This window comes from Neoarius graeffei, chromosome 19, assembly GCF_027579695.1.
Source record: "Neoarius graeffei isolate fNeoGra1 chromosome 19, fNeoGra1.pri, whole genome shotgun sequence".
In the NCBI taxonomy this organism is placed as follows: Eukaryota; Metazoa; Chordata; class Actinopteri; order Siluriformes; family Ariidae; genus Neoarius; species Neoarius graeffei.
The window spans coordinates 44,290,173-44,303,216 of record NC_083587.1 but is presented as its reverse complement, the minus strand read 5'-3'; the positions used below and the strand labels follow the sequence as shown (position 1 = coordinate 44,303,216).

General features: G+C 41.6%; 1 protein-coding gene across 1 annotated transcript in view; it reads left to right on the top strand.

Moving 5' to 3' along the window:
• Positions 1-8,621, top strand: part of LOC132867306 (ankyrin repeat and SAM domain-containing protein 6-like) — an 84,593-nt gene extending 75,972 nt beyond the window's left edge. The window contains exons 12-16 of the mRNA XM_060900129.1: positions 1,482-1,695; positions 3,583-3,650; positions 4,767-4,883; positions 5,013-5,097; positions 5,257-8,621. Coding sequence (XP_060756112.1) covers positions 1,482-1,695; positions 3,583-3,650; positions 4,767-4,883; positions 5,013-5,097; positions 5,257-5,297 — 525 coding nt within the window. The 3' untranslated portion in view covers positions 5,298-8,621. The remainder of the gene's footprint in view (positions 1-1,481; positions 1,696-3,582; positions 3,651-4,766; positions 4,884-5,012; positions 5,098-5,256) is intronic.
• The last annotated feature ends 4,423 nt before the right edge of the window (positions 8,622-13,044 follow it).

Sequence of the window (13,044 nt, the reverse complement as noted above, 5' to 3'; positions counted from 1 at the left end):
ACATGGTACCTCTGGTGGGAGACCACCCAAGCCGTAGCACTACCTCCACCATGCTTGACTGATGAGCTTGTATGTTTTGGATCATGTACAGATCCTTTCTTTCTCCACACTTTGGCCTTTCCATCACTTAATCTTGATAAACTTCTTATAGTTCCAGAATTTTTGTGGGTGGTTGCTGTATTTCTTTATTAATTCCTATCTGGCTTTCTTCTGTCAACTTTTTTTGGATGAGGTTATGTTTTCGCCTCTGTTTGTTTGTCTGTTCCCAATGTAACCCAAAAAGTAGTGAACAGATTTTGAATAAAGTTTGAGGATGGGTGGGCCATGGGCCAAGGAACAATTCATTTAAATTCTGATGCAAATCCAGATATGTGGCTTGGTGAAGGTATGCACTCTACCGAGTGCCCTTCTAGTTCTTACTGCTAATGAGTGGTTTGCATCTTGTGGTATGGCCTCTTTATTTCTTCCCTCAAAGTCTTCTTCAAACAGTGGATTGCGATACCTTCACCCCTGCCCTGTGGAGGTTGTTGGTGATATTACTGACTATTTGGGGGGTTTTCTTCACAGCTCAGAATGTTTATCATCAACTGCTATTGTTCTCCTTGGCAACAACAAATGCAGTCTTCACAGGTGAAACCCAGGGCTCAAACCAAAAGTAGACATTCAGAGCCATTAACTGTTTAAACAGTTAATCTAACAGGGCACACTTGGGCAAACATTCATCAGTCACCTGTTCAATATTTTTTTGATTGCCTGAAAAATGTATGGGTTCAAACAAAAGGTTCCATGGCCATTCCATTTCACACCTCTAGATGTAAATAGCAGAAAATGAAAGCTGAAATTCTGATCTATCTTCTCTAGTGTTATAGTCAAGACCAAATGTACCAAGATCAAGTCATGACCAAGATCAGAGTGTACTGAGACGAGACCAAAACTTTTACAGGTTGAGACCAAGTCAAGACTAAGACCAAGACAGTGCGAGACTGAGTAAAGACCAGGACCAGACCAGTGCATGTGAAAGTGGGCAGGGTGACAACCATTAACAGTAACAACATTTTCAAATTAGTAATGAATCATGTTATTGGTTGCATTTGAAGCAGGCAATTTAGTGATGCCCCCACAACTGTGGTCTTGACCGGTATTGAAATAAAATCCAGAGTCCTCTATGTCTGAGACCCAGACAAATCCGAGTAAAAATGCAGTTGATTCCGAGATGAGGCCTCGAAAAAGGGGTCTCAGTGCTCGACTGATCTTGGATACTAAAACACTAATATTCTTATATTTATCTTTTGAACTCAAACCCAAATTGCCTTCAATGTATAGCAAAAACAAAAGAAATGCCCTTTCTGTTCCAGTATTTTTGGAGGGGACTGTGCAGGTTTTCTTAATAATGTGATCAGTGAGTGTGCTTCTCTTTTGGAAGTCATATTAGCTACACCACATAAGTGTGTCTTAGGAGTCTTATTGTTAATTTTTATCAGTATAATGTCAGCCTCCAAGCTCCACAGAAGGTTGATCTAAAGAAGAGGCCTCAGTCTGGGAATTCCTCCACATCTAAGAGTACATCCCCCACCCTGACTCCATCGCCATCCCCAACTCCAAAACCTCTCAGTGGTGAAACTTTATCTTCTGCTTCCTCCCAGCCGTGTTCTAAAAGTAGTGGTGGATCTAGTAGTGGCACCATCACTGATGAAGGTCAGTACAAACAGAATTGATCAGACTTGATGGTGTTTAGGAATGCATGGTCTTTTACACTACTGTGACTTGACTAGGTATACCAGATATATCAGTTTTTGTTGTTGTTTTTGGGTTTTTTTGTGTACCAATTCATATATTCCTAACATACCTGAGCCGGCATCATCAGCCTGTATTACTTGGTGGAGTTGTGTCTGGAGCTTGATCACCTTACCAGTATGGTGTTCTTAGTACTGGACCAATAACTTAGACAGGATATATAGAAAGGTATATGTCCATCTGTATAAGGACCAAAAACCAAGCCATGAAGTCCAAGGAACCTTCCATAGACCACCCTGATCAGATTGTGTCAAGACATGGATCTGGGCATGGGTATATAACTATATCTAAAGTTTTGAATGCTCCAAGGAGTACAGGGGGTTTGAAATCACCAGGGCTCTTCTTAGAGCTGTCTGTCCATCCAAATTCAGTAACCAGGCTAGAATGGCTTTGGTCAGGGAGTGAACACAAACCCATTGGTCACTTTAAGAGAACTTTAGAAGTCCTCTGCAGAAAAGGGAGAACCTACCAGAAAGACAGCCATCCATCAGAGTCTTATGGAAGAATTGGCTAAATGAAAGCCACTGCTCAGTAAAATTACTACTCATCAACTGGCTAATATCATCCTTACTGTGAAGCATGGTGGTGGCAGTATCAAAGTATGGAAGTAATTCTCAGTGGCAGGAAAGGGAGACTGGTCAGAATTGAGGGAAGGATGAATGTAGCCAAATATAGAGAGGTTATTGAAAACTTGCTCTAGAGTGGATACATCCTCAGACTATGGTGAGGTTTAACCTTTCAGCAGGACAATAACTTGAAAAATACAGCTAAGGCCAGGTTTACATTAGACTGTATCTGTCTCGTTTTCTTCGCGGATGCACTGTCCGTTTACATTAAAACGCCTGGAAACGCCAGGAAACGGGAATCCGCCAGGGTCCACGTATTCAATCCAGATCGTGTCTGGTCCGGTGCTGTGTAAATATTGAGAATACGCGGATACGCTGTGCTGAGCTCTAGCTGGCATCGTCATTGGACAACGTCACTGTGACATCCACCTTCCTGATTCGCTGGTGTTGGTCGTGTGACGCGACTGCTGAAAAACGTCGCGGACTTCCGCCTTGTATCACCTTTCATTAAAGAGTATAAAAGTATGAAAATACTGCAAATACTGATGCAAATACTGCCCATTGTGTAGTTATGATTGTCTTTAGGCTTGCCATCCTTCCACTTGCAAGTGGTAAGTGACTTGCGCACAGCGGCTCAGTCCCGAATCACTGCTCGTGCGCTTCACTCGCGCGCTCTGTGAGCTGCACAGGGCCAGAGTGCGCACCCTCCAGAGGGCACTCGCTGTTCAGGGCGGAGTGATTTGGAGCGCAGCCGCTGAGGAGGAAGCGATGAGCCGCACTGACACATTTCAACTTACGTGCCGGATTAGTCATGTGATTAGCGTATCCGTGTATTGGCGTTGCTGTGTGCACGCGAATCGTGTATTGGCATTGCTGTGTGCACGCTAATCGTTTTTAAAAACGTTAATCTGATGATCCGCTGATACGGTCTAATGTAAACCCCACCTAAGACGATGCTTAAATGGTTTTGTGACGAGTCTCTGAATGTCCTTGAGTGGCCCAGCCAAATCCCAGACTTCAACCCCATTGGACTTTTGTGGAAAGACCTGAAGATGGCAGTTCAAACCCTTGTAGACTGTAGAGACTTACCCCAGAAGAATTGGTGCTGTAAATATAAAACACAGTAAAATGTACAAAAATCATATGTGTGAAGTGGTTTGAATAATTTCCAAACTCACTGATAATGTTGTGATTTTTACCTTCCCCTTATTCCTTTTTACAGACGAGCTTTCAGGTATACTAAGAAAACTTTCCCTGGAGAAATATCAGCCCATCTTTGAAGAACAGGAGGTATCGAAAGGGATGTCTGTAAAGTCTGTAACAACTTGTATTTAAATGTTATCTAAATAACTTTTATGACAAAGAAAGCAAATGTTGAGAATAAGCACAAATATTTGATTTTTTCTTTGACTAAGTTACACCTATTCCCAATCACTGTAATTATCAAGGCTTGACATTAACTTTTTTAATCCAATTGTCCATTCGGACAAGCAGCAAGATTTTTCACTTGTCCTGACCATAATCATTTTATTACTATGTATTCACTAGTTCAAATGAAAATAAAGCGGTTAACAAAAAGCAGGTATCATTATGATGATCATTATGCTTTAATGATTTATAATTTTTCATTAAAACTTTAACTGTAACAATAAACAAAAACTATCCGATGCCCCATTATGGTGCATGTGTTGCTATAACCCATTACCTGATCTGCAGGTTTAGGAGTTAGGCTCACCCAAATTCAATTCTTCTGGAGGAAATAAAGTTAAATCTTGATTAATCCAGTAAAACCTGAAGTATAAATTAAATTAAAGAAATGAAACCGAAAGAAAACAAGTTGGACATGATAAGGGTGACAGGATCACGTTGTGAATGAAGACAAACCATAAGTGAGTTTGGCACTGTCGTAAAATTCCTGCAAAATATTTGACAAAATTTGTGATCGTTAATGTGTACCATATAAAAGAAAAATGGAATGAATGTCTGAATGAAATGAAAATTCGCCACAGATATTTAATTTATTGAAGTATTTGATCACCATTTCTCTGATTTCGATGAATTCAAAGTCAATCTATAATTCGATAGTACAACTTGGTTATTTTTATACATACACCTGCTGTACTCGGCTTTCCTGGAATTTCGTAAGCGATAACACGGCCAGATCACTGAGGGGATTGAATTGGTTTTGTTGGAACTTTATTGATGTAACGCTTGAATAATTACTATCAAAATGGTGATTTTCAACAACTATTCAGCTTGGCCTGTCGGATATGCAGATGCGGATTTGATTTGTCCGGTCCAAACATTTGATTGTCCTGGACAGTCGGACGACTGTTAATGTTGAGCCCTGATTGGATGCTTATGTGTATTCATCTTTCTAATTTACTCTTATTGTTTTATCTGCAGGTAGACATGGAGGCCTTTTTGACTCTGACTGACAGAGATCTGCAGGAGCTAGGGATTAAAACAGATGGGCCTAGACAACAGATTCTGGCAGCCATTTCTGAACTTAACGCTGGAAAGGTGCCTTTTTCTGTTAAAAACTGGTTGACAACTTTGTCCTAATTTTGATACCTTTTCCTGTTAATATTCAAAGTACTTTGGTGCCATGTTTATAAACTATTTTGTTATAATCTCATGCATTAATTTCAGGGAAGAGAAAGACAGATACTGCAAGAAACTATCCACAATTTCCAGTCCTCTTTTGGGAGTAGTGCAAGCAACCAGCATCCTGCAGGTTAATCACTTTTTGCCTATTACACAAAAAGCTCAGCCTTTAGAGATATACTGTGTATTTTCACAGGTTTTTTGTAGAATCTTTGTGCACTTATTACCATTTCAGTGTATCTGGATGCTCTAATATACTTTCACTTTCTCTTTATCTTTTAAACTCCAGTTTGGGCAAGACATCAGCTGCACACCCTTAATAAAAGGTAACGCGTTTGGCCAGATGAAGGGTGGGAGAATAGTGCCTTCTCACAGTGCTATTCCTGGAACTTCTATTTAGTGCTCTAACTTTTTCAAGAAACTCTGAAGTTCAGTTGCTAACAAGCTACTGGAGGATCTGTCCACCTCCAAGACAAAGAACATCCTGGTTACATCCAAGACGGATTGTATCATCATACCCAAAGCAGCTGAAAAGTCGCAAAGGACCTCACACATTACTCTGCATAAGCAGTCTCATCTAGAATAATGCATGCAAACACTGAGATAGTGTTGCAAAGTTGGATGGCAAATATGAACGGTCATTATAAGGAACAGTCCTAGAGCGTTTTATGATGTCTAGGTCATTTCTTGTTTTTGTATTTTTATTATCTGATATGTGTATTTTTTGCCATCCAAATTCATCTTCTACCAACGTTGGTTCTGTGTACAGTTAAGTTGAGGCATGATGACAAATAAGGTATCTCAGATGACACGATGTACACCGGTCAGCCATAACATTAAAACAACCTATCTAATATTGTGTAGGTTCTTCTTGTGCCGCAAAACGGCTCTGAGCTTTCGAGGCATGGACTCCATAAGACCTCTGAAGGTGTGCTGTGGTATCTGGCACCAAGACATTAGCAGCAGATCCTTTGTCCTATGAGTTGTGAGGTAGGACCTCCATAGATTGGATTTATTTGTCCAGCACGTACCACAGATGCTTGATCAGATTGAGATCTGGGGAATTTGGAGGCAAAGTCAAGACCTTGAATTCTTTGTCATGTTCCTCAAACCATTCCCGAACAAGGCCACTGCCATTAGGGAATACTATTGCTATGAAGGGTAGTACTTGGTCTGAAATAACGTTTAGGTGGGTGATACATGGCAAAGTAACACCAGCTCTGATGCTCACTTGCCCAGTGTAGGTGCCTTCGGCAGTGGACAGGAGTCAGTATGTGCACTCGGACATGTTTGTGGCTACATAGCCCCATGTGCAGCAAGTCGTGATGCACGATGTATTTTGACACCTTTCTATCAGAGACAGTATGAACTTTTTCCGCAATTTGTGCTACACTCGCTCTTCTGTGTCATCGGAGCAGACAGGGTAGCCTTTGCTCCCCATGCACATCAAGGAGCCTTGGACGTCCATGACTGTGTTACTGAGTCACTAGTTGTCCTTTCTTGGATCACTTTTGATAGGTACTGTTGACTGCATGCTGGGAACACCCCACAAGACCTGCCATTTTGAAGATGCTCTGACAGTCATCTCGCCATCACAATTTGGCCCTTTTCAAAATCGCTCAGATTCTTACGCTTGTCCATTTTTCCTGCTTCCAACACAGCAACTTTGAGGACTCAGTGTTTACTTGCTGTCTAATATAGCCCACCCCTTGACAAATGCAGTTGTAATGAGGTAACCAGTATGATGATATAGACACAAGTGTTTTAGTGGGAAATATGCCACTCGTATTTTTCATACAAGCTACATCCAGGACATTGAGTAACATATTTTTTAATATCTTCACTCATGAGGAAATGGATGAGTTGTTTTGATAAATTTGGGTACTTTGTTTGTGAATGTGTCTATATAATAAAAAGAACATCACACGTTGGCTTGAAGATATGAAGTTTATCTTCTTGTGTTGAAAAACTCGCATTTTTCGTATGAAATACGTCATGGATTGGAGTGATGTATTTCACTCCAATGATGTCACTCCTGGTGTTTTCCCGCTGGGAACCCCCCCCCCCCCCCTTTTTAAATATGTGTCGATATAATAAAGAGGAGACTGTGTAATATCCTCTGTATATTCACTTCACCTGTCAGTGATTTTAATGTTGTGCCTGATTGGTGTATGCATTTCAGAGCCCCTGCCAAATCAAAATTGAGTATGAATTAATATTACAGGCTTAACAGGGCAATTTGCAGCACCTCAAAAACAATTTTAGAGTATTTAGAGTCAGTAATGATTTTTTTTAATCAAATAAAAACATTTTTATTTGATTTTAAAAAAACAACTCTAAAGCACTGCAGCATTTAACCCATCTGAAGCAGTGAACACACACGTGAGCAATGAGCACACACCCAGAGCAGTGGGCAGCTGTGACAAATGATACCAGAGACGGGTGTTATTGGGTTATTATTGGATAGGTTTTTTTTTTGTTTGTTTGTTTGTTTGTTTGTTTGTTGTTTTTAATTAAAAACAAGTGTATATACAAACAAATGAGAGAAATGGTGTTACCAGTGGAGAACATGCACAGGCAGTAACCTGAGTTAGGAGCCAACATGACCTGCTGCGATACTGTACTGCCTAACATAGGCCAAGTTTACATTAGACCGTATCTGTCTCGTTTTCTTCGCGGATGCACTGTCCGTTTACATTAAAACGCCGGGAAACGGGAATCCACCAGGGTCCACGTATTCAATCTAGATCGTGTCTGGTCCGGTGCTGTGTAAACATTGAGGATACGCGGATACGCTGTGCTGAGCTCTAGCTGGCGTCGTCATTGGACAACGTCACTGTGACATCCACCTTCCTGATTCGCTGGCGTTGGTCATGTGACGCGACTGCTGAAAAACGGCGCGGACTTCCGCCTTGTATCACCTTTCATTAAAGAGTATAAAAGTATGAAAATACTGCAAATACTGATGCAAATACTGCGCATTGTGTAGTTATGATTGTCTTTAGGCTTGCCATCCTTCCACTTGCAAGTGGTAAGTGATATGCACTGAGATCACACACACAGCGGCTCAGTCCCGAATCATTGCTTGTGCACTTCACTCGCACGCTCTGTGAGCTGCGCAGGGCCGGAGTGCGCACCCTCCAGAGGGCACTCGCTGTTCAGGGCGGAGTGATTTGGAGCGCAGGATGCCTGCGGAGCCGAGCGTATCCGTGTATTGGTGTTGCTGTGTGCACGCGAATCGTGTATTGGTGTTGCTGTGTGCACACTAATCGTTTTAAAAACGTTAATCTGATGATCCGCTGATACGGTCTAATGTAAACTTGGCCATAGACTAATACACATATTGAGAATTTTAGAACAGGCCCTGTTTTCAGCTGTAAGGAGAATAATGAAGCCTGGAATTAGGAAAATGATGCTTCATGTATTGTAGATGCATGTATTAATATGTACAAGCTGCAAGATAAGAATCCATACTCTTTCGCAAAGCAGTAGTATAACTGCCAACAGTCAATCATATGGCTTCTAGAGTAATCGCCAAATACTGTTTGTGTTTTGTTAAATCATGGTTCTATGAAATGATTTTAATTTTATGATGTGAACTTTGTGTATAATTAGCCCATGTAAAGTGCAATATGTACACTGCATAAAAAGTTTTTTTTTTAATATAAATGCAAAAATAAACACTTAAGTTTAAGCTGGTACCTCACTTTAAAAATAGAGTGGTGTTCCTGTCTTTTACAGAGGTTTTGAGTTTATACAGGGATTTTCTCAACACAGAGAGAGTTAATTAAACTTTAGCAACATTGCATGCCATGGCCTAAAGGTTAGAGAAGCAGCTTTGGGACCAAAAGGTCGCTGGTTTGATTCCCAGGACCAGCAGGAATGGCTGAAGTGCTGTTGAGCAAGGCACCTAACCCCCAGGCTGCCCACTGCTGTGGGTATGTTGGGGTCCTGTTGTATGTTGCTCTGGGTAAGAGCATCTGCTAAATGCCTATAATGTAAATTTAGTCAAGAGGCCATCAGTGTTCTATAACCTAAATCTTTTCTCAGTTGGTTTTTGTGGGGGAACTCAAATATGGGTCAAATTATAATAGTGTTTGTGGGCACTTTCAATGACAGTCAGGGAAACTGAGCATGTAAGCTCTTGCATTTGATGTATACAATAGTGGGACATGGCTCATTCTTTTGCTTCAGATATTATTAAAAGACAAGTCTGGTTTTTAACTGATTTGTGAGAATGGAAAGCAAAAAACAAACAGCCCTCCTGCAGCATTTGGTATAAGTAAGACTTGCCTGCATTACTTAATTACATTTAGTAGGACACATATGGGGGAAAATAAATTAATTAAACCATGTTTCCAGAGGGGCGGCACAGTGGTGTAGTGGTTAGCGCTGTCGCCTCACAGCAAGAAGGTACGGGTTTGAGACCCGTGGCTGGCGAGGGCCTTTCTGTATGGAGTTTGCATGTTGTCCGCGTGGGTTTCTTCCGGGTGCTCCAGTTTCCCCCACAGTCCAAAGACATGCAGGTTAGGTTAACTGGTGACTCTAAATTGACCATAGATGTGAGTGTGAATGGTTGTCTGTGTCTATGTGTCAGCCCTGTGATGACCTGGGGACTTGTCCAGGGTGTACCCCGCCTTTCGCCCGTAGTCAGCTGGGATAGGCTCCAGCTTGCCTGTGACCCTGTAGAACAGGATAAAGCGGCTAGAGATAATGAGATGAGACGTTTCCAGAAGATAATTTTTCTCCCATTGCTTTCAGGTTTTCTCATGAATTTCAAGGTTTGGCAGGCCTTATTTCTGTTTGTTAACTGGAACAGACCCTTAGCTACACCCATTTGATAAAACATAACACATTTCAACAAACATGCCAGAAGTTCTAGAACAATTGTTTAGTAAAAGACATGGAGAACCTGAAATTCTACCCACCATCATATGGTAAACTGTTTGAAAATTTGCACAATAAAATTAGTAAATTATTTGGCTCTTTTGTGGAATCAAGTGCAAAAGCATCACCAACAGTTGAAACAACACAGTGAAACAACCCTTAGATTTCACTGACACATAATATTTCATCAGCAATGATGATGTGCAAAGGTCCATATGAAATACATTTGTGGGTGTAATGAATCTGAACAAGAGGAATTATTTACAACCCCACTTTCCAAAAAGGTTGGGGCGCTGTGTCAAACATAAATAAAAACAGAATGTGAAGATTTGCAAATCATGGAAACCCAAAATTTAATTGAAAATAGTACAAAGACAGCATATCAGATGTTGAAACAGAAATGTTTACTGTTTTTTGAAAAATATATCAAATTCAAAATGAGCATGTCAGCAACATGTTTCAGAAAAGTTGGAACGGGGCAAAAAAAGACTAAAAAAGTTGTGTAATGCTAAAAAAAAAACCTAATTTGGTTAACTGGCAACAGGTCAGTAACACGATTGTGTATAAAAAGAGCATCCCAGAGAGTGAGTCTCTGAGAAGTAAAGATGAGGAGGGGTTCACCGCTCTGTGAAAGACTGTGTGGGCAAACAATGCAACAATTTAAGAATAATGTTCCTCAGAGTAACATTGCAAAGAATTTGGGTATTACATCATCTATGGTACATAATATCATTAAAAGATTCAGAGAATCTGGAGAAATCTCTGTATGCAAGAGACAAGGCTGAAAACTGACACTGGATGCCTGCGATCTTCAGGCCGTCCGGTGACACTGCATTAAAAGCAGACACATGTCTGTAGTGGAAATCACTGTGTGGGCTCAGGAACACTTCAGAAAACTATTGTCTGTGAAAATAGTTCATTACTGCATCCACAAATGCAAGTTAAAACCAGATATAAACAATATCCAGACGGCCACCTTCTCTGGGCCCGAGCTCTTTTACAATGGACTGGGGCGAAGTGGAAAATTGTCCTGAGGTCTGACAAATCAAAAGTAGAAATTCTATTTAGAAATCATGGACACCATGTCCTCCAGGCTAAAGAGGAGATGGACCATCTGGCTTGTTATCAGTGCACAGTTCAAAAGCCAGCATCTCTGATGGTATGAGGGTGCATTAGTGCACATGACATGGGTAGCTTGTACATCTGGGGAAGCATTATTAATGCTGAATGATATATACACGTGGGCAGCACAGTGGTGTAGTGGTTAGCGCTGTCGCCTCACAACAAGAAGGTCCGGGTTTGAGACCCGTGGCTGGCGAGGGCCCTTCTGTGCGGAGTTTGTATGTTCTCCCCGTGTCCGCGTGGGTTTCCTCCGGGTGCTCCGGTTTCCCCCACAGTCCAAAGACATGCAGGTTAGGTTAACTGGTGGCTCTAAATTGACCATAGGTGTGAATGTGAGTGTGACTGGTTGTCTGTGTCTATGTGTCAGCCCTGTGATGACCTGGGGACTTGTCCAGGGTGTACCCCGCCTTTCGCCCGTAGTCAGCTGGGATAGGCTCCAGCTTGCCTGCGACCCTGTAGAACAGGATAAAGCGGCTAGAGATAATGAGATGAGATAAACAGCAAGTAACCAAAACATTGTTAGAGTTAGAAAACCCCAAGAACAACAGTCAGTGATGTAAAGAACTTCCATAGTGCAGGGGTGAAGGGATCACAAGCTACAGTTTGAAGTAGACTCTGAGAATAGAAATATAGAGGCCATATCAAAATAAGCCAACCACTCATTGCACTAATAATTGCAAATCCAGATTTGGAATTTGCAAAAGTTCTGGAACCAAAATTAACCTCTACCAACATGATGGAAAGGCTAAAGTGTGAGGAAACAAAAAATCTGCTCAAAATCCAAAACGTTTGAGCTCATTGGCCAAGCATGGTGGAGGCAGTATCTTGGCTTGCATGGCTGCTTTTGGAATGGGCCAACTTATCTTTATTGATGAATTCATAATGGTAGTAATAGAATGAATTCAGAAGTCTACAGAAGCATTTTGTCTGCCAGCATACAGAGAAATGTATCCAATCTAATTAGAAGGAACTTTATTACGCAACAAGACAAGGACCAATAACACACTGCCAACACAACAAAGGACTTAGTCAGGGGAAAGCATAGAAGGTTTTAGATCAAGTCAGTCACCAGACCTTAACTCACGCGAGCATACATCTTATCTCCTGAAGAGGAAACTGAGGAGAGAAACCCACATAAGCAGGAACTCTGCAGAGTAATGCAGACACACCAGTGTGCAAATATATACCAGTCAGCCATAAAATGAAAAACAGAGACAGGTGAAGTGATTGTTATTACAATGGCACCTGTCAAGGGGTGGAATATATTAGGCAGCAAGAGAACAGTCAGTTCTCGAAGTTGATGTGTTGGAAGCAGGAAAAAAATGGGCAAGTGTAAGGATCTGAGTGACTTTGACTAGGGCCAAATTGTGATGACGAGGTGACTGGGTCTGAGCATCTCCAAAATGGCACATCTTGTGGGGTTGTTCCCAGTATGCAGTGGTTAGTACCTACCAAAAGTCTTCAAAGGAAGGACAACCTGTGAACCAATGACAGGGTCATGGGTGTCGAAGGCCAATCCCACAGAAGAGCTACTGTAGCACAAACTGCTGAAAAAGTTAATGCTGACACCTTTCTGTTTTAGCCAGCAGTCTGTGCTACAGTAGCTCTTCTGTGGGATTGGACCATATGGACAAGCCTTCATGCCCCATGCAAATCAGTGAGCCTTGGCTGCCCATGACCCTGTCACCGGTTCACCGGTTGTCCTTCCTTGGACCCCTTTTGTTCAGTACTAACCACTGCATACCGGGAACACCCCACGAGATGTGCCATTTTGGAGATGCTCAGACCGAGTCATCCAGCCATCACAATTTGGCCCTTGTCAAAGTCACTCAGATCCTTACGCTTACCCATTTTTTCCCTGCTTTTGACACATCAACTTCAAGAACTGACTGTTCTCTTGCTGCCTAATATGTTCCCACCCCTTGATGGGTGCCATTGTAACAACGTATTCAATGTAATTCACTTTACCTGTCAGTGTTTTTAATTTTATGGCTGATTGGTGTAAATGCTCACAACAGTGCAGGTCACTTGTGTAGGCTCTGTGTAGAGCCTATGTACAACTATAAAT